The sequence below is a fragment of the Lactuca virosa genome, chromosome 3 (genome assembly GCF_052849685.1).
Source record: "Lactuca virosa cultivar CGN04683 chromosome 3, Lactuca_virosa_CGN04683_v6, whole genome shotgun sequence".
NCBI classification, from domain to species: domain Eukaryota; kingdom Viridiplantae; phylum Streptophyta; class Magnoliopsida; order Asterales; family Asteraceae; genus Lactuca; species Lactuca virosa.
This window is the reverse complement of record NC_136428.1, coordinates 85,386,084-85,414,078: the sequence shown is the minus strand read 5'-3', so window position 1 is coordinate 85,414,078 and position 27,995 is coordinate 85,386,084. Positions and strand designations below refer to the sequence as shown.

The window sequence follows — 27,995 nt, the reverse complement described above, 5'->3', positions numbered from 1 at the left end:
ATGGGCAATCTTTCCGGCGGCGTTGTTCCGTTGGTCGCAGGTGGTGGAGTTGGTTCATGGTTGCAGGTGGTGGAAGTTGCTTCGTCCGAGGGGGCGTTCAAGTAGCTGATATCAACGGAGATGGTATGATTCCTACCACTGATGGTGAGGTGTTTTCGAAGGTTGTGTCAGCTGGTTTAATCAGAAGGGCGATGTTAGGCAGCGTACCGATCGACGATGGTCCGACTTCGACCCGGTGGTTGGCTGGTGATGCTTTAGTTTTGTTGTCGGTGGCAAGATGGATTTTGGAGAAGGCACTCACCGGTTGAAGATGGTTAGGAGGTACAGAGAATAGAGATTAACGAGGTGGGGCCCATGCTTAGTGTTTTGTCTTTTCCAAACGACATCTCATGCTTTTCAGTGGTATCTAGGGATGAAAGTGGGTCCAAACCCGGACCGCATGCACCCGGACCCGGAAAACCCATAACCGGTTAATGGGATTTTGTAGAACCGGAAACCGGACCGGTATATAGGAACCGGTTTCGGTTCGGTTCCAGGTAATGTGGGTCTAGAACCGGAAAACCCGGAAACATCAAAGTGGGTAGGTTGGAACTGGATAAAGTGGGTTTAGAACCGAAAACCTAGAAAAACTGGAATTTTTTGGGAATTACTTACTATTTAGTGGGTTGAACTTTGAAAATTTTCATATTGATATCCCGACTTTGAGGGACTGTAACTCACTGAATATGTAACCAAAATTGACAAAATTATAGTCTAAAATCATGTACAAACTCTAAACTACACTCTGGAAAAAATCGCATGTCAATCCAACTTTAAACGAATGAGATATGCATGTGTTAACATTTTCACAAAATACAAAGTAAAAAACAAATAGCTGAAAAGTTGAAAATTTTCAGTTTTGATATCCCGACTTCGGGGGACTGTAAATCATTTAATATTAAACCAAAAATGACAAAATTATAGTCTAAACTCATGTACAAACTGTAAACTACAATTTGGAAAAAACCACATGTCAATCCGACTTCAAACGAATTAGATATGCATGTTTTAAAACTTTCACATAATACAAAAAAACTGAAGAACTAAAAACTTTCAGCTTTGATATCTCGGTTTGGGGGACTGTAAGTCAATGAATATAAAACTAAAAATGGCAAATTTATAGTCTAAAATCATGTAGAGACTCTAAACTACACTTTGGAAAAAACCGCATGTCAATCGGAGTTGAAACGAATGAGATATGCATCTTTTAAACGTTTCACAAAAACCGGTTCCGACCCTAAAAGTGGTTCTGGTTCCTAACACCGGTTTCGGTTTTTAGACCCGGTTTACCCGGATCCGATGGACCCAAACCCGGATTACTCGGAACCCGGATAAAGCCAATTTTTAATCCCGGAACCGGAACCGGTTCTAACGGTTCCGATTTCGGTCCGGTTTTCCGGTTCTACATCTCATCCCTAGTGGTACCGTATGCTATGGGGTACCAGCTATCCCCCCCCCCTTTTTGTCGACTAGATAAGGTGCAACATAAACCATCCTTATACTTTCTTCACTTTTTTTGTTGTTGAGGGATAAAAACGTCAGTCACTTTTCTTGTAATGTTATTTTTTGTACAAATTATTGTAATCCTGAGCTGTAAATTGTAAAAGTTGCAGGATAGGATGTATTTTTTAAGTGTGGTAAAAGGTAATGGAATATATTTTCTAAAAAAGGCACACAAAAATTTCTTCTTTCTATTGTCGACTTGTGAACTTTTTTTTTAATACAGTTGTAGAACTCCATTTCTACCCATCTCTCTCTTTTTATTTTTTGACTGATGGGATGGACTGATGTGTTTTGCTAAAAGGCACACACGACTCTTTTTTTTCTTCTGAGGGTTTTGTAAAATGTACAAACTGTTGGATTAGTGTCTAAGCCCGTAACTATATTTGGTATGTACTTGACCCGGTTATACATGGTCCTTTTGGGTTGCCTTCACCAAAGCAACTTGACAAGGTAATTTGAGGAAAGAGAGAGGATATTATGGTTTATTAATATATTATAAGAATAATATATTAAAGGAGAAATCATATTTATTTAATTAGTATCAGTCATAAATTAATTAGGAATTAATTTGGTGACTAAAAGAGATTAATTAAATAAAGGGGTACAAACTGTCAAATGTGTGATAGTTGAGTTTTGGGTTGGGAAACCTAATGGACAACGGGGGAGCGAAATTATGATGAGGGATCATCATATTTTCGTCCAAGGGCCTTATTCCAGAAGGTTCCTTGGGCTACTTGGTGGCTAAGGTATCCATTAGGGTTTAGACTGAAACCCTAGCAGCCTGCACTATAAATAAGACCCCAAGGCTCCAATTTTCGGCGACTTGCTTCCAAGAGAAACCCTAGGGCCGAAAATTAGCATCCTCCCTCCTCTCTCAAAGTTTCCTTCTTGCTTGAGGTGTTTGTGATCCATTAGAGGAGTTACAATTGTGACTCTAAGCTCAAGAAAAGAAGAAAAGAAGATCTAAGCCAATCTTTGAAGAGGTAAACATCTAGATCTGATGTATTAAGTTAATTTTCGAATTATGTATGCTAGACTAGGGTTTTCAAGTCTTGGATTCAATGCATGTACAATAGAGGAACCTAGATCCAAGCATTAGGGTTTGTATGAGCACATAGGATTGTTCTTATGCATAAAACCCATCACAAACAACACAACTGTATATACAAACAGTTGTTATAGTAGGTAAAAATATACATGAAAATGCACAGCTAGAGAAGGGTTTTATGATAATGTATGAACAAAGGATGGGGTAAGACTCATAAAAAACTTCTTTTCTTCTCGACTTTATGAGTAAGTCACCAAAAAGAATGACAAAACTGATATAAAATGTCTTTATAAGCTCGAAAGATGTTTGAATGAACAAAAACTAGCGCAGATCTAGAGATCTGATGATAGTTTATTTTATTTCCTTATTTTTATTAGTTTATTTTAGATTTTTAGATCTTTTTATCATTATTGCATTGTATTTTATTTATTTTTTTAGTATGGATCGTACCGGGTGTTTTTTATGTTGCATGAGGTATTTTGCAGGGTTTTGGTGCTTATCGCGATTGTGGATTAGAGTGAAGACGGACTTGTGGGCTCTCGAGGCATTGTTGGGCTTGGCGGATCCATAAAAGAAGACTTGGGCCTTAAAGAATTGAAGACTTGGATATTTTGGACTTATGAAGATGGGTCATAAACTTCTATTTTTGGGGTTGGAGCATCCATCTTTGTAGCTAAGTGATGATTGGTTGGTTTAAATCACATGGATATGGAGGGGACCAAAGGAATCTTTGGTAGTGGAAGGGTGGAGTGGAGGAATGAAGGACCAATAGCATTACAACAACATTTGCGCGGGTGGAATTTTCGTCGCGCGGGTACCCGCGCAACTGCCCAGTTTGGGCATTTTGGTCATTTGGCTTGCCATTACCTTGGGGGATGAGATCTAGCAGCCATACTCTCGATTTTACACCATTGGAGAGCTGTAGGAGGCGATTTGGAAGCTCAAGACTCATTTCTTTTCATCTTTCCAAGTTATTTGGTAGTTTCTTTATGCAATTAGACTTTTGTGATTGTTGTTCTATTGCCATGAGTGGCTAAACTCTCTATATTGGTTAACTTTGGTTAAAACCTCTGAATGTTTGTGGGTTTTTGAAGGATTCATGCTAGATTATCAATTATCTTATGTTTATGGTTCTAGATCATATTTCTTATGCTTGTTTAATGCTTTGATCATGAGCTTGGCACTTGAATGAGCTATTGTTAGTTTATTTCTTTGGTTTTGCATTGAATCATTGAATTAACTTAGAACAAGGGCTTTATGATGGTAAAAATAATCTCTAGTTTATGAATCATAGCTCCTTTATGGATGTGTAAGCATTGACATCCTCTAGGAATTGGGGATTCCTTCTTTCTTAAGGCTAATTAACTTCTTGGGTTCAATTGCTTCAATTAAACCCTTGATCTTGATTAAGAAGGTGTGTTGTGGGCTTCCCCAACCTCCATACTACCTAAGAGGAATCTTGGCATATCATGCTTCATGATTTCTATAACCAATTTGGGATGAATGATAAGCTTCATGTTGAATCCTAATGATAAACACACAAATGTTCATTGTGTTGAATTGCCTTGGTTAACCAATTATTCTCAACATTTGAGCATCTCACCATCTTGCTTAATTGCAAGCTTTTTAGTTATTCAAGTATTTTAGTTTTCAAGCAATCACAACACCCCCCCCCCTTTTAGTTTAATTGTAGTTAGTTAGTTTATTTACACCGGTTCTATTAGATTGCATTGGTGATTGTCACACCCCCGAACCAGACGGCGGAAACGTCCGAGGGCTCGCGTGACTTAAATTGAAATATCATCACAATGAATATACATGAAACATAACACACTCATCACCAAACATTACATAGTAAAACTAGCATTGTTTACATCAAGTACAAGGTTTACATTACATGATTCCGAAATATAAAGTGTTTGGTGATTAGCAACTACAAAAGAAACTTTCAACACACTGGATGCTTCCTTGTCTAACGATTACCTGAGAATACAAGTTATTTTGAAAACGGTCAACATATATAATGTTGGTGAGTTCATAAGTGTGTTTGATGTAAAATAGTTTATGTCGTTCGTAAAACCCAGAAAATCCGATATTTTCTGTATTAAGACTTTTCTTGAAAATGTTGTGATGATCCTGTAAGTATATGCGTGAATGATTTCAAAACATGAATAAATGAGAAGTTTTGCATTATAGTTTTTGAAAGTACAAATGAGCAAGATTGGTTTCCCCGGAAAACCCGATGTTTTCCGATAAAAATTTATGATGGTTTTACATTATTGTATCGTCACATAAAATGAATATGATTTCCCTTGATTACTTAAATGATATCGGATTTCTACGTGAGTCGTTATAACCATGCATGATAATGACTAGTTCGTCTGTCTTGGCATTCTAATGAACACCAAAATTTGATCTTAAGACTTTGTCACCCTAGACTGGCCGAGTCTAACTGTAGCGAACAGCTTAGGTGTGGGGGAGTCACCCCGTATAGATCTATACACAAACTCTCGCTCTCCCTCCAGGAGACTTTGATTACAACTACAGACTACGACCGAAACTTATTGGTGTCACCCGTTATTACTCACTTAATCCACATGAATTTGATTAACCTTGATTAATGACCTGATTTTAGTTTACTTGAAGAGAGGGTAAGCCTAACAGACGAGGAGAAGAGGACTACTAGACCATACTAATTTCGTATGTTATTTGAGGTTGTCGAGTATACGAAAAGCGCGTTGGCCCATTTCGCATATGATTTATTTGGACCTTACTAGTAATGCTAATGGGCCACTGAGGCCCAATAGCATGTAAAAACCATTGAGGGTCCCTTAAGCATGTAATTGGGTCACAAGAGGCCCAATAACATGTATTATTTATGTTAGGCCCAAAAGTCATGTTAATGAGTCACGAAGGCCCAATAAGCATGATTAGAATCTCTCAATCCCAACCATTAGAATGTTTACTTGTTTACTTGTTTTGTATAGTATTAATGTTGCGAGTTGTTTAATCGATATGTCGTAAAAATCACGAATTTGTTTTATAATGATTTATAGATTTATAAAAATAGTTATTTTTCTATTTAAAACTCATAAGTTATAAAGTTTTGTATATTTTGACCCAATTATTTTATTATTAACATAATTGACCAAAAATATTAGTTTGACCTATTCAGCCCCTTATTTTGGTAAAGTTGGCAATTTTAGTCCTTTTTATAAAAAAAATGAAATATTAGGCCCTTGAACTATTTTTCTTGACATTTTTGACCCAAACACTTATTTAAATAATGTTTTAAGTCAAAAAGTAAATTTTTGAGAAAGTTTCAACCCTTTAGTTAAAAGACTTGCATTTTAATCCACACTTTTCGCAACTTTTACACTTTTTACCCAAAATCCAAAATCTTTGCATTTTCAATCCTTTTTAGCAAATAAGGTCATTTTAACCCCAAAAATAGATTTATTTACTTATCTACCTACTGTTTTGAGAAATTTACCATTTCAGCTCCTTAAAACCATATTTTTCGCAACTTTGGGCCTATGGGTCGAAAAGCCCAAAATTTTAGCCCAATAAACAAATTTCATTTTTAGTCCTTTGAAAAACATAATGTTCATAGAAACTTCCATTTTAACAGTTTTGACATTTTTGAGCCTTGTAAAAACCGTAAATGACAACTTTTTCCCAAACTTTTGTTTATTTGACAAAAATAATCCAATAATGAGTTTTATGTTGTAATGTGTTATTTTAAAGCTTGTATAGTACTTCTGTAACACCCAAAATTTCAATTGTTCAATGAAGGGCCAAAAGTGTAAATTTAGGAAAGGGACTCGACGAGTAGGTCCGCTTACTCGCCGAGTCGGAGCGGGATTCTATCGCGGTTTAAGTGGCCAACTCGCCGAGTCGGCGGCTTGGACTCGACGAGTCGGTGCTGAAGAGAGAAAACCCTAATCTCGGGGGTTGTGCCCTATATAAAGCACATTATAACCCACCCTCAGCCTCTTTGCTACCCTTTTGAGATCCAGAAACCCTAGAATCGAGTGAGCTTCCATTAATAGAGAGAATAGAGCTTTGGAGGAGAAAATCTTGGAAAGGAGCTTGAAGATCAAGAGGTTTGCTGCTAAGGAGTGGTGTAGATCCGGGATCTACTTCAGTTGGAGCTTATATTGGAGGTAATAATCTGTTGCTTGGGCTCTTTTGCATCTAGATCTTTTATCATTTGAGATTTGGGGCATTTTTGGTATGATTGTGAGCTATTTCAAGTTAGAGGCTTAGATCTGAGGTTGCTACTTCAGATCTAGGCTTGTGATGGTCCAAAATGTCATAAAGCTTCTGTCTAAGAGTTGTTGGTAAAGCCCCTTTGTCATGAACCCTAGCCCTAGTGTGTTTTGGGCCTATATCTCCTTGGTTTCACGTAAAGTTTGCAACTTTATGTGAGGGTTAGGCTGTAGAAGAGTGGATCTATGGATTGGAGCCCCTGCATGGCTCGAAAAGCCTCTGTATGGATTGAGAACTGAAGAGACTCGGCGAGTCACATGGGTGTACTCGACGAGTTGTATGAACATGTGCATGGACTCGGCGAGTTGGAAGAACAACTCGACGAGTCTGTTGAAGATTGCCTTGGACTCGGCGAGTCTGTTCTTGGACTCGGCGAGTCAGGTCGCAGAACCCCAAACCTCTTCTGATTAAGACGCAGATCGGTGAGTCGAGGGGTGACTCAGTGAGTTGGACAGGATGGGACTTGGAGATCGTTGGACTCAACGAGTCTTGGGGTGACTCGGCGAGTTGAGTCGTGTTCTAAGAGTTTTCAGAGTATAAGGACTCAACGAGTCAACGGGTTGACTTGGCGAGTAGGGTCAGTCAGGAAGTTTGACTTTGGCCTGGACTTTGACTTTGACCTTCAAGGGTATTTATGGAATTGGTTCTTTGGTAGTGTTCTGTGGTGAAGATCGTGTCGGTGGTCGGAGCAGCTTGGTCTTATCTTTCCAGTCGCCAATTACAGGTGAGTTATCCTCACTATATCGACAGGGTCTACGGCACCAAGGCCGGCCCTTTATCGGATGGAAATCCGGGTATTGTTGTTATGTTATTGCTTTGCTAGATCTGCATCCTGGTATTTAGGATGATGTTATGTTAGTGACCTGGTTAAGGTCGGTACCCGGTATATAGGGTAATGCTATGCTAGTGACCGGTTAGGTCGGAATCCTGGTTAGGATGTTGATATGCTATGTGATCTGTTAGACTGATAGTCTGGTTAAGGATTTGTTATGTGATGAATTGTTTTATGTGCACATGGTTGTTTGACGGGGGTTGGGTTGAGGCGGGTCCTGCTTTGTGCTGTAGGCCAATATACCCAAGGCGGACCGGATATTCTGAAGGCCTAGCGAGCGGTCCGGATAGGCTGAAGGCCCCAAGAGGGCGGACCAGACGTGCCGAGGCACGGATAGTGGACCAGGCCGACTGAAGGCCCGGTGTGGGCGGACCAGTCACACTGTAGACTCAGAGAGCGGACCAGGTGGATTGAAGGCCCGGTGCGGGCGGACCAATCACACTGTACACTCGATGTACATGGCTGGACTCGAAGGGTAGACCAGGTGGACTGAAGGCCCGGTGCGGGCGGACCAGTCACACAGTAGACCCGATGTGCATGGCTGTTCTATTTTTGATATGTTATGAGTATGTTTATGTGTGGTTGGTATTTTGGGGGTAACTCACTAAGCTCTCGGGCTTACAGTTTCAGTGTATTGTTTCAGGTACTTCAGGAGATCGTGGCAAGGTGAAGGCGTGATCGTACCGCTCGTCATGTTTTATGATTTATGTGATATGGTTCTGGGGAATACTCTGATGTTTAAACTATTTTGAAAACGAGATGTATGAACTTAATGGTTTTTGAATTAATTAAAATGTTTTAATTTGGCTCAATTTTTATGGGTGTTACAAGTTTATCTTGACATGTTAAGTGAAATATGACCTAGATCATATATTTTTCCTTCTTGAACTATAGATCTCGAAATATCTTTCATTTTTAGCACATATTTACCACAAAAACACAAGAAATCACACATAACATACAAATACACATAGATCTTCACATTTTACTTGTATTCTCCCCCATTTACCACAAAAACACAAGAAATCAGCCGGAGCCAGTAAGTAGACCCCAAAATTGTTGGGTTTTGAGCATTCTAACACTCCTAAGTGTACATGCAACCCTAAATACCTTGGATCTATGTTTTCTCTATTATACATGCAAATATGAATATCCAAGGTATTATACTAACTAGCATACAAAACTTTGATTCATATGAAATATAACAAGTTAGAATACATACCTCTTTGATGTAGAATGACTTCATGAAGCTTGAGTGCCTAGTGCCCCAAATGTGACACCTCAAATGGTTCACACAACACCAAATACACTTGGAATAACTTGAGAGAACATCCACACTTCATGAAAATCGGCTATCCCTTATTATCATCCTCTAGTGACCGATTTTGTCAAAAATAAGATGCTTATATAGTTAGTGACAATTAGGGTAAACCCTAATTGTCATGACTTTCCGTTTCCTTGGATCCATGGGTTCAAACATACCATGGAGCATCTATGGAGCATCTTATGGGTTTTAGCCCAACTTGACAATCCATGGAGCATTAGCCCACTATACAAGTATGGGTGATTTACACAATCAACCCATATATTTAATTAGTCTTCTTTTGATCACTTAATTAATTCTAGATTAATTCTTGATCAATACTAATTAAATAATGTTATTAATATATTATAACTTATAATATATTAACAAACCTTAAGTGTTATTTCTCTCATTATAGTCTATCCAAATGCATGATGCCATGCAACCCAAATGGACCATGCCGGGTCGGGTCAAGTCTTACCAATTATAGTTATGGACTTAGACATTAATCCAACAGTCTCCTACTTGGATAAGTCTAAAACTATTATTGCGTATGACTTCAAGAACCGACTGGCAATCGTAGCTCTCAAAAGCATCCGTCGAACTCTGACCTTGCCGATGATCTCTGACCTTTGTCAATGACTTGTCCATTAGATAAGTGATCATATATTCCTCCATTCTAGATATCATATGGACTGAGACATGGATTATAAATCATTCTCTCTGTCCATTTGTTGTTTCCCGATTTTCGAACTATGACGACTGACTGATTGAACAAATCAAATCAGTCCTGGCTTGGCCAAGCACTCACATGTGTCATCGCTAAATCATCGAGGGGCCCACAGATATCGCTTTTATCCCGAAGGTAAAAGGAATGGATAAACATCGACTCATATGGCTTGTTCTACTACTTGTTGAATCATACACAAAGGCACGTTTTATAACATCGAGTTACCAATACGGTTTCGTGCAATCAATGTATAACCAACTCATAGTAACAACTCATATCTCTAGGTTTGAAGAATATAAGATATTATCGTCTCATGATCACTCGTGATAAAATCCATGAAGTGATTCAAATGAGCGTGGGTTGAATCCAATACTCAGAACTTATGAGCATTCATGAGTGTTGTAGCACCGCTTTGTCCAACATCTTAGACCTCTACAAGCCAACCCATGATAGTCTTGATTCATATCTACTTCCAACATATGACCGACTGTGGATAGTTTGAATAACTTAGCCATTCAGGAAGAATGACCTAGTTTATTCTGGAAGTCAAAACATGCAAAGTGAAACACAAGAATAATTGAATCTAATATGGTATCAAAACCTATGAATATAAATAAAACACCTTTTTATTTATCACCATATGATTACTCATTATTCATTGTTTCGGTTTTATCAACTTTATACTTGAATTAAAAACAAGACTAGTTGTCCCATGCTCCAAGCATGTACACTATGTTTTTCTTAAACAATAGCTTTGCCATACACCAAGTATGCACTCTATGTTTGTCTATGATCCTTACTTTGTGAAATAGATCGATTGAACATACTTTCAATGATTCTCTTTTCACACTCCCAAATCCTTATCGAAAAATGTGAGAATTTCAAATTCCTATCATTTATCGAAATCTGTTTAGATTTTAAACTTATATGCACTGACCCTCCTGTAATGAATATGTACAAAGTCACAAAGACTTGTCAACAGTCATTATAAGGTATTCCAATGGAGATCAACTCCATGGAAACTAAGTCTCATATTCAAAGTACATTGCTTTGGACATGCTTCTTGCATTAAGTTTTCTAATCTTACACATATAACTTCCACTTATGGAGACAACTCGATATTCTCATTTTGACTATCACTTCTGAACAAGAGATGCCTCTTTTCAGAATATGTCAATATGGTCCTTCCAAAATTAGCACTATACTTCCAACTGTCCCTGAGCAACCAATCTTTGGTAAACCTCTGATTGTCCTCGACAATTGCTTAATCATTTTAGTCATATCCAATTCTAGACTTTTTCCCTTCTTAATGCCTCTGGGCATTTGGAAAAATTTTGAAATGACAAATATTATAGCACATGCAATCGATCCTGTACCCAAAATTAAATGGTACATGATTCATGATGTCTCACATAAAGACATGATTTTAGACCAGTCTTTTGCTACAATATTTTTATTTGCCATGTTTTCAAAATTTGACTATGAAGAGGGATGCCGTAATCATAATCGAATTTTGAGAACGCAATATATAGAATTTCCTTAAGTTGAACCAATCCAACATGAAATTCATATATATATATATATATATATATATATATTCTTGACTAAAGATGATTAATGTTTCAATCTAAGCCTTTAGAACTTAAATGAAGTATATCCTCTCCCTTAATTATAGCAAAACAACTTTTTCAACCCCTGCAACTTCACGAATTAAAACTTTTGTTTTCTATAATTAACATTTGCTAACTTGCAACACTAACAATAATTATCATGCTCCCACTAACATGATGATTATTAGCATAACACTTATGCTCCCACTAGCTTTGACATGTACTCAGAAATCAGTTGGACTTGTAGAAATCAATACTTTATTGACTTCCTTACCAAAGTTCAGACTTCTGATATGAGATGCTTTGATAAAAAACTTTATCAAACTCATACACCTTTCCCTAGATAGCATGTATGTGTGTCTAAACAATTTCAGAACTATGAAAAGGGATGTCGTAATCATAGTCTCAATTGTTTAGACCTTTTGCCATCTGCTTCAAATCTACTTGATGGAAGTGTTTCCTCACCATCATTTTCATGAATCGGAGAGAAACCTTATGACCCTTAGATTTTATGGTGTATGTGTTCTTATCCATGTGAATCTGTGAAAACCATAATCACAAGACACGGTTAATGACAAATCCAAACTCATATGGACTGAACTCAATCTGAATTTCTTACCACCTGGCAGCTCAAGGGCCTGCCATTGCTTCCAAGTTGTTATGCAACCAACTGAGAACTCTAAGAACTCATATGCAAAGCCAACTTTAACTGGAATGGGCACAAAAATAGAAATATGTCAACATGATAGGTTATAAACCTCACATCGTGTTCTAGTGTTAAACTACAGGTTTTTATTCTTGATTAGACCTTGAAGCTTTCAGAATCTCTAAGACTCCCACTGTCCTCTTGACATATAAGACTATCTTGCCAAATATTCAAGGGATAGTGCAGCTTCTTTATCAAGACAAACACTTCACACACTTGGCCTAAGTTGGTCTTTGTTTAACCCAAAACATCACAACTTACCAATTTAAATGTACAAGAGTAGGACACTTATACTCTTACATTTGACAAGTGTTTTAAACCTTTCTTTAAGATATGTCACTCAAGTTACAATCTTGGAGTATGACTCTAAGAATTGTTTTAGAACGAGGTATGACTCATCTTCTTGATTTAACCATTTCAACAATTCATGACTCCTCTTCTTAGTCATAAGAATGCACTAAGATGACCTTTAGAGGACTAATTGTGATATGATTTCTAAATCATTGAGATGATCACAAACAAGATACTAAAGTACTCTCCCATCTTTTCAGATTTGAGAAACTTTTATCTTTCTGCCTAATTCGATTCTTCTCATTCGTTCTGCCATACATCGAGACTTTTCCAATGCTTCAGAATTATACTTAAACTTATAAGTATAACCATATTTACTAAACTTTAGTAAATCATGACGAATAGTCTTATTGATCTTTGTGGTGGACTTGACCAGTGCACAAGAATGTGTACTCGATCCCATTAGCCCTTTACTTGACTCACATATACATGTGAACAAGGAATTAGTCTTAATTTTCCAAAGCTGAAAGTTCTCATTCATCATACTATACAACTTGCATGATTCCAAGTTTCTATCCAACTGAAACTTGGGTGATGAGAATATTTCCTTATTTGGTAAATTTAGACACTACCACAAATGAAAGAATCAAATCCATTTTCCAATATTGCTGTCAGTGGAATCATATAAGCAACAATTTTCCACAAATGTCATTGTAAGGATACTTCAAATAAATAAAATTAAACAATTTTTTCTTTTAATTTAAAACTTTGCGGAAAAACTTATCCTTACAATCCACATGGAACCTTGTTGTTATCTATTCCTTAGCAATATATCATAACTTCTTAAGCAACTGCTCAATATTTTGATGCGATCGAAATCCACCTTCGCGATCAGAATCAGCATATACTTCCTTTAAGCTTCTTCACATTTCTTTGATTCTTAAAACATCAACATGTGACCCAGTCACATAATGTAACAAGAATCTCATAATAGAAACTTAACAGAGTTAGATAGTGGACTTTACCTGAAGTAGAGTCAAACTTCTTGACTTGATCAACCTTATGATCTTTCAGGTAAATAGGCAGCTTCGCAATCAATGCCCCTTCCTTTGGCAAGAGAAACAAATGGACTCATTGGGAATGGTGTACTGGACTATCACAGACTTGCCTTTCTCTTTACCATTTGGTCAACCGAGTTGACTATGGCCAATCCCTTTCCATTGGGAAGCGAAAGCTTTTCTGGATATCCAATGTTACCATTTTCAAAGTCCATGGAAGTTTGGGAATTTGATCTTCTAATCAAATTTGCTTTACTAGTCCTCCAAATCATTGCTGATTCAGTAGCACCAAGCAAATAGATATGATCATTAAGGTTCTTGTCATAGTCTATTTCATATTAGTCCCAAAGGAACTAACTATGTGACTTATAAAGTGATGGAACATCCAACCTTCTTAAAACTTTGACACCCAACTCTCCCGGCTTGTCAATATGTGACTTCATCTCCAAGATGTGATCACACATAGACCTTGCTTGCCATTAGGACTTGAGTGACCTCGAACTTGTGGGTTAAGGAGAATAATTGGAGGAGGTGGAGGAAGTGAAGTTCCAAGAGATTTGGGAAGATCATAGATGTCTGAACTAGACATCTTTTGGGAGATATTCAAGATAGTTGATTTAAAGTCCTTAATATAACACCCAATATGAAATATTAAGTCTAGGACCCAACACAATACTTTTATAACTTGGAAGAGGGATGCCGTAATCCAAGCTATAAAATATTTGAAGGTAGGCGAATGACGATTCACCAATTTCCACCATGAAAACGAAATAATTTAATTAGGTTTTTACTTGGATTTGAAACTCCTAGATCTTTTGAGATTCATTGAACTTTTCAATGGCATGTTTCAATCTCGAGTGTGCCCTTCAGGTTTTGTGACGGGGATGCCGAGGATCACAAAACAAGGTGTGAATAACCATGCAAATATACTTGGTACCCTTAATATTTACCCCTCAATCGATGTGCCGGTTAACCACACACGCTCCACCGATACTATGATAAATATTAAGTTACCCTTTGCCTACCTTGTTAAACCCAGGTTAGAGTGCCGGTTAACCACACACGCTCTACTAACGGTTTAAACAAAGTGCAATGTGTAATTTCATGGATTAACACCTTATTCACATTTTCCTAAGTAACTAAGATTGGGAATTTATAAGTGTTTAGTTACTTAGTATTTATCATTAATACTTTTAATGAAGGGAGAATTACAGTCCTTTTCCTACCTGTTCGGCTAACGACCCTCCACCCGTCAAGGAAGCGGTGGGTGAGAGTGGACACCCATTAAGCTGCCATTTTATAGGCAACAACGTTATACCCCCCTTATAGACCGGCTTCGTGAATGAGGCCTACTAATTGTAAGACTAACTTGCTCTTATACATATATATATATATATATATATATATATATATATATATATATATATTATTAACTTATAATATTATAAAGTATAAGGGTTGAATTTTAACTTTTGAAACTCTAAGGGCTTAACTTGGAATTAAAGTATTCTTGAGGGAAACTTTACATATTCCAAAACTTGAGGGCAAGTTTTGAAAATATTCAAAACTAATTAATTCCATAACTTATGTGTTTAAAGTAGTTTTAATTAAAAAACTCTTCAAGTTCCATAACTTGAGGACAAGTTATGGAAGACTTTAAACTAATAAAAGAATGTAACTTTTCTTTATTTTTGTAACTTATGGAACTACTTAAGGTTACACATTTTATTACTTAATGAAGTGACTCTTGAACCTCCATAACTTGAGGACAAGTTATGGAGTCATAAAACCATTCAATGAAGACAAAACTCTTCATTTTGTAACCTTTGCCAACTTTTATGAGTTTTAAGAAACTTAAATGTGACTTTTCATGTAACTTGAGGACAAGTTACACAAACACATTTTAGAATCCACTCTTAGATTAAAATGGATCAAAGACACATAATCAATCAACCTTTTCTATTAATCTAAGCAACTCATATGAACAAGATAATTGGAATCAAACTTTTTCATGTAATTAGCACAACACTTAAACTAATAAAAAACATGAATCTATTGACAATTATCTTTGAAATTGGATTATTATGAACATTACCACATCAAAAACAAGTTTATAAGTTCAAAAACAGCTTAGGGTAATGTTCCTAGTCCATTTCTAGCCAAAACAGTCGAATATATGCTGTCAGGGGGTCCAACTCGTCGAGTGCATGAACCAACTTGGCGAGTTGGATGCATTTTGCCTTGGACTCGTCGAGTCCCTTCATGGACTCGGCGAGTCTGCTGTTCAGACAGCAACAAAATTCGATTTTTCAGCCATTTTTGCAAGTATAACAAGAAAACAAGCCTAGGCTCTGATACCACTGTTGGTTTTTGAGCATTCTAACACTCCTAAGTGTACATGTAACCCTAAATACCTTGGATCTATGTTTTCTCTATTATACATGCAAATATGAATATCCAAGGTATTATACTAACTAGCATACAAAACTTTGATTCATATGAAATATAACAAGTTAGAATACATACCTCTTTGATGTAGAATGACTTCATGAAGCTTGAGTACCTAGTGCCCCAAGTGTGACACCTCAAATGGTTCACACAACACCAAATACACTTGGAATAACTTGAGAGAACATCCACACTTCATGAAAATCGGCTATCCCTTATTATCATCCTCTAGTGACCGATTTTGTCAACAATAAGATGCTTATATAGTTAGTGACAATTAGGGTAAACCCTAAATGTCATGACTTTCCATTTCCTTGGATCCATGGGTTCAAACATACCATGGAGCATCCATGGAGCATCTTATGGGTTTTAGCCCAACTTGACAATCCATGGAGCATTAGCCCACTATACAAGTATGGGTGATTTACACAATCAACCCATATATTTAATTAGTCTTCTTTTGATCACTTAATTAATTCTAGATTAATTCTTGATCAATACTAATTAAATAATGTTATTAATATATTATAACTTATAATATATTAACAAACCTTAAGTGTTATTTCTCTCATTATAGTCTATCCAAATGCATGATGCCATGCAACCCAAATGGACCATGCCGGGTCGGGTCAAGTCTTACCAATTATAGTTATGGACTTAGACATTAATCCAACAAAAATACCATACAAGTTATTGATTATGAGATATGTTAGAACAACATATTAGTACTAGGCTAGGGAATTTCAGGAATTGCATGATAGAATTGCCTGATTATGTGATGCCTACTAGCCTAGGGTTTTCCTTATATGAGATATTCAGCTTTCCTCTAGGAGTGAGGATTGAGCGTTCGCTGTGTGAGTGTATATGGTTAGAGTGTTGTGGTGATACTTGAGACAAATATGGGTAGGTGTGGAAGGTAGTATGGGCCCGTACTACTGAAAGCACAGGACCCATACGCGTATCAGGGAAGTCACAACTCTCTAGGGTATCAGTTATGAGATAGTTCCCCGGGTAGATATGTGATGTGTCTAAGGGTCTCATTGGTGTATTGCAGTATGGCGATTACGAGACGTGTCGGGGCAGGATCCGGTTCGAGATCAGGATCAGGAGAGGGTGGTCAGGATGGACCAGTACCACCCGAGGTCATTGGTCAGATGAGTACGGACGAGTTGGACACCAGGATTCATGAGATCCTGCATGATGAGGTTGCTACCATGTTCCGGGTTGAGTTGCCAGAGATGTTTGGGTCGATCAAGACCGTCATGGTTGAGTACTTTGATGAGCGCTATGCAGCTCTTGCGGAGACGGCTTCCGCGGCAGCTACAATGGTTGTAGCAGCGGCAGGGGGAGGAACCAGTCGAGGTTTTCAGTATCGGGACTTCGATAATACGAAGCCCCCTACTTTCGATGGAGTTCAGGATCCGATCGTTACTATGAGATGGTTGTCAGACGTGGAAGGATGTTTCTTCACGTGTTCATGCCCTGCTGATCAGAGGGTGAGGTGTGCTCTGAACCTTTTGAGGCTCGGGGCGAAGGATTGGTGGAGGTTGACTACGGGATCTTATTCGGATGCGCAGCGGGTTGCGGTTACTTGGGATCAGTTCCGGGAGATGTTCAGCACTTGTTATGTTCCACGGGTTGAGAGAGAGAGAGGTTGGGTCAGGAGTTCCTGGAGCTGAAGCAGGATTCAGAGTCGGTGACGGAGATCACCAGGATGTTTACTGAGAGGGCGATGTTTTGCCTGGAGTTTGCTTCGGAGCAGGCTCAGATGTCCCGATATCTGAGTATGCTCAAAAGGGACATCAGGCAGTTTGTGTCCACGCAGAGATGTGATACCTTGTTAGAGTTACAGGAGGCCGCCAGGTGGCGGGAGTTAGAGATAGAGTTGCAGTTGCGAGAGGAGAGGCAGGCCCTGGTGCAGTCGCATCCGGCGCCGAAACGGTCCAAAACCGTTGACTTTAGGGTTGGAGGTCAGAGCAGCCACACTTGTGAGAAGTGTGGGAAGGGTCATGCCGGAGTTTGTAGGTCCGGTGGTGCGTGTCGCAAGTGTGGGAAAGAGGGGCATTATGCGAGGGATTACCGTCAGTCGGTCCCGGCTCACGATATGAGGATTTGTTATCATTGCCATCAGGTTGGACACTTGAGGGTCAACTGTCCACAACTTGTTGCAAGACCAGTGCAGGCTCCAGAACCGGCCACTTTGAGGATTACAGGTAGAGGTCAGGGAGAAGCGGAGCCTCCGAGGGCTTAGGGACGCGCTTTCCAGCTTACAGCAGAGGAGGTCAGGGCAGAGTCGGATGCAGCTGCGGGTATGTTTCCATTTTGATATCCTGTTATCTTGTTGATTATGTGGTATTGTAAATCTGTCTGCCTTGTTCCGCATGTTTCGTAGTATGATTGAGGATCTTAGTAGTTAGGAGTTGTAGTTGGTTAGCGTTCAGGAGGATTCTTGGTCGAAAGATAAGGTTTATGATCTCGTTGCTTGGAATAGCAACTGCGATGCGAGAAGTGTTCGGTTGAGATTCGAACTTCCTTGGAGTTCGGGATGTGCGTTGACGGGAGAGTATACTGTGGAGGTTGCTCACTCCGGAGAGAATTAGTTCCTGGTAAAGGGGGGGACTTTATCAAGTAAGGTCGATCGAGTTATGCCGGTTTGTCAGCGGAAGTTAGTAGTTGGTACACTAAGTGGGGGAGAATTGGAAAATTCTCCGGTGAAAACAGCAAGTATTCAGGGTTGGTTAGCTGTTAAGATTCATCAGTGTTGTTAGCCGAGAGTGTGGCATGATTGGAGCAAGTGATAGACAAGTGGGGCAGGGAACAGACCATGGTTTCAGGAAAGGTAGTTGTTCGATGTGAGGCATGGGTTTAGGCCATGGAAAGGATTCCGGGAATGGAACTGGAGTTCGGAACCCCAAGAGGGTTAGAACAGACTGCATGAGAGAGATTCCTGGAAGGGATGGTTCAGGGTGAAGTACGATAGTTTTGAGCGGTCCGGATAGACTGAAGGCCAGAAGGCGTACCAGTCGGACCGAAGGCTCGGGGAACGGTCCAGACAGGCTGAAGGCCCAGGAGGGCGGTCCAGACATGCTGAAGGTTCTGAGAGTGGTCCAGATAGGTTGAAGGTTTGGAAAGGCGGTCCAGTCATGCTGAAGACTCTATATGTGTTAGTGGATCGGTAGGAGGAGAATGAGTGAATATGTCGCCATGCAATAGTAATCGATATGGTCTGGCCCAAAGTATTGATCATGATGATGAAGTTGGCTGGAGGCCGTGCATGGGCCTTGTTAGTATGTGATCGGATTCGGAGTATATGGGAGTTCGAGAATAGCAGTTGCTCTACATGGATAGTGTAGAGTGGAGTTTTGCTCAGTGGCACTTATAGGTGCGGTAAGGGTTGTTGAGTAGATTTCCTGGAAGGGAAAGGTATGTAGCTCCGGAAGGAGTGTGGGTCCTCCGAAAGGAAGGCAGTGGAGTAAATGGATGATCGAAGTGCTTCAGTTATTGGTAGTAAGCACTGGGATTGCACCGGATGTATGGAAGTACATACGGGTTGGCTGCCCGTTGAGGTTGTGGCAATGTTGGATGATGCGCATACATGTTTTCAGTCTCCTTGGAAGAGGAGGAGGAAAGTGGTTCTAGATTGGAGATTGGGACAGAGGAAGGTGAGATAGCAGGTTAACAGACTCGGGAGTAGTCTGGACCGGTGTTGAGGACTGTATAAGGATACTACAGTCGGAGGTCAAGGACCAAGACATCGTGATAGGGAGGTGTGAGTGGGTTGCACTCCGTTGTGTCGAACCGAAGGGTTCGAGGGTGACGCAAGGACAAGGTCCTTAGTTCCGAGTATGGTTGTAGGCTTGAGTTATGTATGTGGAGGTATTCCAATCTGGGGTATTCCATCATGAGGATTCGTTCCAGGTTGCAAGTCATCAGGGTTATCACCAATTTTGGGCGAAGGAAGATGGATTAGTTCTTAGCAGAGCTCAGTGGGTGTTTGTGGAATCTAGCGTTGCAGGGCGCGGAAGCGTGTCCCTGATATAAAGGGTTAGTATTATCGGGTGATTCATGGTTAATTCGTGGTGCTATTGAGTTGAAAGGCCGATGATCGGCTTGAAGTAGTGGCAAGGGTGCCACGTGAGAATAAGCCATTTTAAGAGAGATGCAGAAGTAGGGTTTGTAAGAGCATGAGTTGATTGAGAAGTCGGATTCTGCAGTGCAAGGGGTTCGTTCTGAGGCGTATACTGCAGTAGGCTTCGAGGACGAAGCCTAATTTAAGTGGGGGAGAGTTGTAACACCCCAAATTTCAATTGTTCAATGAAGGGCCAAAAGTGTAAATTTAGGAAAGGGACTCGACGATTAGGTCCGCTTACTCGCAGCGTCGGAGCGGGATTCTATCGCGGTTTAAGTGGCCAACTCGCCGAGTCGGAGGTTTGGACTCGACGAGTTGGTGCTGAAGAGAGAAAACCCTAATCCCGGGGGTTGTGCCCTATATAAAGCACATTATAACCCACCCTCAGCCTCTTTACTACCCTTTTGAGATCCAGAAACCCTAGAATCGAGTGAGCTTCCATTAATAGAGAGAATAGAGCTTTGGAGGAGAAAATCTTGGAAAGGAGCTTGAAGATCAAGAGGTTTGCTGCTAAGGAGTGGTGTAGATCCGGGATCTACTTCAGTTGGAGCTTATATTGGAGGTAATAATCTGTTGCTTGGGCTCTTTTGCATCTAGATCTTTTATCATTTGAGATTTGGGGCATTTTTGGTATGATTGTGAGCTATTTCAAGTTAGAGGCTTAGATCTGAGGTTGCTACTTCAGATCTAGGCTTGTGATGGTCCAAAATGTCATAAAGCTTCTGTCTAAGAGTTGTTGGTAAAGCCCCTTTGTCATGAACCCTAGCCCTAGTGTGTTTTGGGCCTATATCTCCTTGGTTTCACGTAAAGTTTGCAACTTTATGTGAGGGTTAGGCTGTAGAAGAGTGGATCTATGGATTGGAGCCCCTGCATGGCTCGAAAAGCCTCTGTATGGATTGAGAACTGAAGAGACTCGGCGAGTCACATGGGTGTACTCGACGAGTTGTATGAACATGTGCATGGACTCGGCGAGTTGGAAGAACAACTCGACGAGTCTGTTGAAGATTGCCTTGGACTCGGCGAGTCTGTTCTTGGACTCGGCGAGTCAGGTCGCAGAACCCCAAACCTCTTCTGATTAAGACGCAGATCGGTGAGTCGAGGGGTGACTCAGTGAGTTGGACAGGATGGGACTCGGAGATCGTTGGACTCAACGAGTCTTGGGGTGACTCGGCGAGTTGAGTCGTGTTCTAAGAGTTTTCAGAGTATAAGGACTCAACGAGTCAACGGGTTGACTTGGCGAGTAGGGTCAGTCAGGAAGTTTGACTTTGGCCTGGACTTTGACTTTGACCTTCAAGGGTATTTATGGAATTGGTTCTTTGGTAGTGTTCTGTGGTGAAGATCGTGTCGGTGGTCGGAGCAGCTTGGTCTTATCTTTCCAGTCGCCAATTGCAGGTGAGTTATCCTCACTATATCGACAGGGTCTACGGCACCAAGGCCGGCCCTTTATCGGATGGAAATTCGGGTATTGCTTTGTTAGATCTGCATCCTCGTATTTAGGATGATGTTATGTTAGTGACCTGGTTAAGGTCGGTACCCGGTATATAGGGTAATGCTATGCTAGTGACCGGTTAGGTCGGAATCCTGGTTAGGATGTTGATATGCTATGTGATCTGTTAGACTGATAGTTTGGTTAAGGATTTGTTATGTGATGAATTGTTTTATGTGTACATGGTTGTTTGACGGGGGTTGGGTTGAGGCGGGTCCTGCTTTGTATTGTAGGCCAACATACCCAGGGCGAACCGGATATTCCGAAGGCCCAGCGAGCGGTCCGGATAGGCTGAAGGCCCCAAGAGGGCAGACCAGACGTGCCGAGGCTCGGAGAGTGGACCAGGCCGACTGAAGGCCCGGTGTGGGCGGACCAGACATACTGTAGACTCAGAGAGCGGACCGGGTGGATTAAAGGCCCGGTGCGGGCGGACCATTCACACTGTAGACTCGATGTACATGGCTGGACTCAGAGGGTGGACCAGGTGGATTGAAGGCTCGGTGCGGGCGGACCAGTCACACAGTAGACCCGATGTGCATGGCTGTTCTATTTGTGATATGTTATGAGTATGTTTATGTGTGGTTGGTATTTTGGGGGTAACTCAATAAGCTCTCGGGCTTACAGTTTCAGTGTATTGTTTCAGGTACTTCAGGAGATCGTGGCAAGGCGAAGGCGTGATCGTACCGCTCGTCATGTTTTATGATTTATGTGATATGGTTCTGGGGAATACTCTGATGTTTAAACTATTTTGAAAACGAGATGTATGAACTTAATGGTTTTTGAATTAATTAAAATGTTTTAATTTGGCTCAATTTTTATGGGTGTTACAAGTTTATCTTGACATGTTAAGTGAAATATGACCTAGATCACATATTTTTCCTTCTTGAACTATAGATCTCGAAATATCTTTCATTTTTAGCACATATTTACCACAAAAACACAAGAAATCACACATAACATACAAATACACATAGATCTTCACATTTTACTTGTATTCTCCCCCATAAATCATATGAAAACCGAAAATAGAGGGGTATGAACTCACCTTTGCTTAGTTGCTTCGGTTTTGAAGAAGATGTGAAGAAGATTTTTGGTCCTAGCAAGCCTCCTAGAGTTGATTTAGAACTTAAGAAGCTCAAGGAAGCAAAATCACCAAAACTTTGCTTAAAAGAGTGATCTATCAAAAGAATGGAATGATAAAACTTGGAGGTGTAAAGACTTACCAAGAATGATGATTATCTTGTGAAAACCTCTTGAAACACAAGCAAAAGTTTTGAGAATTTTGGATGAAGAATATGGATGAGTATTGAGAGAATTTGAGAGAGTTTGTTGTGATGTGTGTATGTTTTGGTGATCCTCGGCTGAGAGTAGAAGAAGAGAGGGGAGAGAGAGTGGTGAATGACTAGCTTGGATACATGTTGGGTCTTACATGGGAGTATGAAGTGTAATAGTGAGGTGGCAACCTTAAAAGTCAACTCTTCTCCCTTTTTTTTGTAGTTGGGCCGAGAGAGAGAGAAGGGAAAGAAAGGCTTGGGCCTTTTGTACTAGAGTCCATAATATGAAGCCCAAATTGATGGTTTTCAGCCCATTGGACCCTTAGGGTAGTTTACGGCCCAAATTGCATAAAAGAATGAGTTTTATGGCCCATTAGGGCTTATTGGATTTGTTATGGCCCAACAAGGCCCATTAAGGTAATTTATTTCATTTTAGGCCCATTATGGCCCAAAATGTTCAATTTTATGAAAGTGGGTTGAATTAGAGCCCAATTACGAGTTCTAAGCCCAAAATAGTCACATTGGAAGTTTATTGGCTCATTAGGCCCAATAAGGAGATCCTAATCCATAATGGACTTAAACCAGGATTTCTAGGGTTTTCAACTTTACTTGATGAATATAGGTTTGAATGTGCTTCCATAGGTTGAATTTCAAGCATAACATGGATTAGGGTTTACGAGTTTACAGTATATAATGTTTACAAGAGTACAGAATTTCCTAGCTAGAATGCTAGTTGTGACAGTGATTGAATACAACCATTTCCCTGAGGATCGATACCCCTTTTTACCATTATATTACGTTTTATTTGCAAACAAATGGTGTAATTTTCTTGGTGGACTTGACATCCCACCAAGTTTTGGCGTCGTTGCCGGGGAAATTGGTTATTGTTATTTGATTGTTTATGCCTAGGTCTACAAGAACCGGTGAACTACTCTACAATCTGGAAATTGAAAAAGAAGCAAAAAGGTTGAAAAAGTTAGCCAAACAAGCAAAGCAACAACAACTCGTTCAAGCTTCTTCCTCTTCTCCACTAATCAACATAGAATATCAAGTTCATACTTCAAGTGATACCGACACCGACCAGAATTCTCCAATTGTTGGTCAATCCTTTGAAGATATTCCGTTTGAAAACTACATAGCCATGAATCACACTCCACCTCACAATCCCAACCCAAACCCAAACAATCAAGATGCCAATACACCACCCCATCAACCAAGACAACAACCACAAGAACCAATCATTGATATGCCACCTTGGAATCAAGCCCCTCCTCAAAACCAACCCAATTATCAACCACCACAACCACAAAACCAACACTTCCATCGAAACAACCAACCTCAAAACAATGCTTTTCAAGTTCAACAAGTACATTACCCAAATCAACCCAATTACCAACACCCTCCAATGTACCAAAACCCAATATACCCACGACAACAACCTCCCCACAACCAATACCCTAACTACCAACCTTATCCACCACCAATCTACAATCCACACCAATACCCATATCCACCTTACAAACAACAACCCAATTACATGCAACAATATCCCAATAACCCCAATCCACTCACCCCCCTCAAGAGTTGACACTTAGACAAATGATGGAGACATATGTTACTCATACACCCCTTGCTATTGTTTATCCCGCAAACCGCCGAGGAATTGAATTGAAGTCAAGTTTCATACATCAACTTACCAAGTTCCATGGATTGGATAGAGAAGATCCTCAAAATCATTTGAAGTCTTTTCATATGATATGTCTTAGCATGTTGCCCGAAAATGTGACATTGGATGATTTCAAGCTAACCGCCTTCCCACTCACCTTGGAAGATAAAGCTAGAGAGTGGTTATTCAACTTACCACCGAGATCTATTCACACATGGGAAGAGTTACTCAAAGCCTTCAATAGCAACTTCTATCCCACCTCCCGAATTTCAAGCCAAATAAGTGACATTTTGGGGATTCGCCAAGGGGAGAATGAGACTTTTCATGATTTTTGGGAGCGATTCAACAAGTTGTGTACAAGTTGTCCTCAACACAACATTCCCGAACAACTACTTCTTCAACAATTTTATGAGGGTATGAATGAAAAAGATCGAAGGATGATTGATGCTTCAAGTGGTGGTGACATCTTCAACAAGACACCTCAAGAGATAAGATCGCTTTTTGGAACCATTTCTCAAAATGAAAGGAACTTTGGGACTCGAAATGAAATGAAGATAAATTCCCCACAAGTGGTTGGTGAAGTTAGCAACACCCAACACTTGGAATCAAAGCTCTTAGATTTGACTAATGTTCTAAGTCAAATGGTGGTGGGAAGTGGTCAACAATTGATGGTATGCTGTATTTGTGCAATGACGGGGAATTATACGGATAAGTGTCCATCACTTGGTAATGAACCGGAAGATGTGAATGCAATGGGAGAATATCAAGGTCAACCAAGACCAATGGGATTTCAAAACAATTTCAACCCAAATTGGAGGAATAACCCAAACAACCCATACCCACCAAAGCAAAATCCACCAAACATTTTGATGAGACCTCAACATCCACAATACCCCTCTCAAAAACCTCCACATCCACAAACTTCTTTTAACCCTCCAAATTACCAACAACCTCCACAACAAGGCCAATCAAGTGGTAACCATCAAATGAGCCTTGAATAACTCGTTACTTCTCTTACTCAAACCCAAATCCAATTTCAACAAGAGACTAAGAGCACCTTCTCCAACATTGAAGCACAAATTGGAGACTTGGCCACTGCTCTCAACAAGATGGAACAAAGGGGGCAAACTTCCATATCAAACCGAGAAGAACCCCAATGTGAGTGCAATAACCTTAAGAAGTGGGAAAACCCTTGGAGAAAGCAACCCCAAAAGAGTTTCAAGAGAAGAAGATGATGAGGTTATTGTTGTTGATCCTCCGAAGGTTGAAGCTACTCCAAAGGAACCGGTTGTTCCCAACATTGATCAACCCGACTCTTCTAAAAAGAACATCAAGCCATTGGTCATACAACCACCTTTCCCATCCTGGTTGGCTCCCTCAAAGAAACAAGAGGAAGAGAAGGAATTTCTTGAGACTTTCCGCAAAGTTCAAATCAACATTTCACTATTGGATGCCATAAAGCAAATTCCATGCTATGCCAAATTTCTTAAGGATTTGTGCACCAACAAGAGGAAATTTAAGGCAAATGAGAAGATTCAAGTCAATGCAAATGTGTATGCGGTTATCCAAAAGAAATTACCACCCAAATGCAAGGATCCGAGAATGTTTGCTATTCCTTGTACCATTGGTAATTTGCATGTTGAAAGTGCCATGTTAGATCTTGGAGCCTCAATCAATGTAATGCCATACTCGGTTTTTCAATCTCGCAATGTTGGACCTTTGGAAGAAAACGGAGTCATCATTCAATTAGCGGACAAGTCAAGTGTATTTCCAAGAGGCGTATTGGAGGATGTACTAGTACAAATCAATCAACTAGTATTTCCCGCGGACTTCTATGTCATTGACCTTGAAGAGAAGACTCCTTCCCAATCATCTATGATCCTCCTTGGAAGACCTTTCATGAATACTGCTCACACGATTATTGATTTCCATAATGGGAAGATCACCATGGAGTTTGATGGAGAGACCATTCACTTCAACATCTTTGAAGCAATGCGATATCCTAGCAACATTTCTCCATTGTATCGGGTTGATGTGATTGAGCCAATCACCCAAGAATTATTCGAGTTATCAAATGGGGATCTCTTGAAGATGGTGCTCAACATAAGTCTTGATGGTGGAAGTTTGAAGAAAACATTGGATATGTATACATTGGACTCCGAAGTTGAAGAAATTGTGAAAACTTTAGAAGTTAACAAGTCAACAAAAAAGGATGTTTCTCAAGTTGCCTTATCTCATTCTCCAAACAAGATGCCACCTTCCATAATCCACCCACCCACACTTGAATTGAAAGTCTTACCTAGCCATTTGAAAGATGCTTATCTAGGTCAAGATGAAACTCTACCGGTGATCATCTCTTCTAAATTGAAAGACTTTGAAGAGAACCAATTGATTGAAGTCTTGAAAGATCATAAAGAGGCCATGGGGTGGACAATAGTGGACATTAAGGGGATAAGCCCTAATGTATGCACGCACAAGATACTCATGGAAGATGATTGTAAGCCTAGGAGGGAAGCTCAAAGACGATTAAATCCTCCCATGATGGAAGTTGTCAAGAAAGAGATAATCAAACTCCTTGATGCGGATATGCTTTACCCGATTTCTGACTCCAAGTGGGTTAGTCCGGTTCAAGTGGTTCCCAAGAAAACGGGAATCACGGTTGTTGAGAATAACAAAGGAATAATGGTGCCCACTCGAGTTCAAAATGGATGGAGGGTATGCATTGATTATAGAAAGTTAAATTCAAGCACACGAAAAGATCATTTTCCTCTTCCTTTCATCGACCAAATGCTCGAGAGATTGGCGGGCAAGTCACATTATTGTTGTCTCGATGGATACTCGGGTTTTCATCAAATACCTGTTGCCCCCGAAGATCAAGACAAGACAACCTTCACATGCCCCTTTGGCACGTTTGCCTACAAGCGGATGCCATTTGGATTATGCAATGCCCCCGCCACATTCCAAAGATGCATGTTGAGCATTTTCTCCGAGTATGTTGAGAATATAATTGAAGTGTTCATGGACGACTTCACAGTATATGGCAATTCATTTGATGAATGCTTGGATAACCTTAAGAAGATTTTGAAAACGTGCATTGAGAAGAAGTTGGTGTTAAACTTTGAGAAGTGTCACTTCATGGTCAATCAAGGCATCATCTTGGGACACATCGTCTCCAAAAAAGGAATTGAAGTTGATAAATCCAAAATTGATGTCATCCAAACCCTTCCTTACCCAACATGTGTTAGAGAAGTAAGATCTTTCTTGGGCCATGCGGGATTCTATAGAAGATTTATCAAAGATTTCTCGAAAATTACGCGACCGATGTTCCTCCTTCTCCAAAAAGATGTTGATTTTGACTTTAATGTTGCATGTCAAGAAGCCTTTAACAAACTCAAAGACTTGCTCACCTCCGCTCCAATAATCCAACCTCCAAATTGGGAGCTTCCATTTGAAATAATGTGTGATGCAAGCAATTTTGCAATTGGAGCGGTTTTAGGTCAAAAGGAGGGCAAAGCATCACATGTTATCTACTACGCCTCCAAAACCTTGCATAATGCTTAAGCCAATTATTCCACCACCGAGAAAGAACTTCTAGCCATT

The 27,995-nt window shown here is 39.9% G+C and overlaps 1 protein-coding gene across 1 annotated transcript; it reads left to right on the top strand.

Annotated features, from left to right (window-relative positions):
* LOC145163756 (uncharacterized) lies at positions 1-27,956 on the top strand. Its single transcript, XM_079082536.1, has 3 exons — positions 1-101; positions 25,505-26,186; positions 26,337-27,956. Exons 1-3 carry the CDS (start codon positions 1-3, stop codon positions 27,954-27,956), a joined length of 2,403 nt encoding a protein of 800 aa, XP_078938662.1.
* Positions 27,957-27,995: the final 39 nt, after the last annotated feature.

Bases quoted from the DNA above. Each gene is read 5' to 3' on its own strand.
- LOC145163756 (XM_079082536.1), top strand. From the start codon at position 1: ATGGGCAATCTTTCCGGCGGCGTTGTTCCGTTGGTCGCAGGTGGTGGA. The intron at 102-25,504 runs GTAGCTGATATC...GCTCTCAACAAG, and splicing joins TCGTCCGAGGGGGCGTTCAA to ATGGAACAAAGGGGGCAAAC. The intron at 26,187-26,336 runs GTACTAGTACAA...CATAATGGGAAG, and splicing joins CAAGAGGCGTATTGGAGGAT to ATCACCATGGAGTTTGATGG.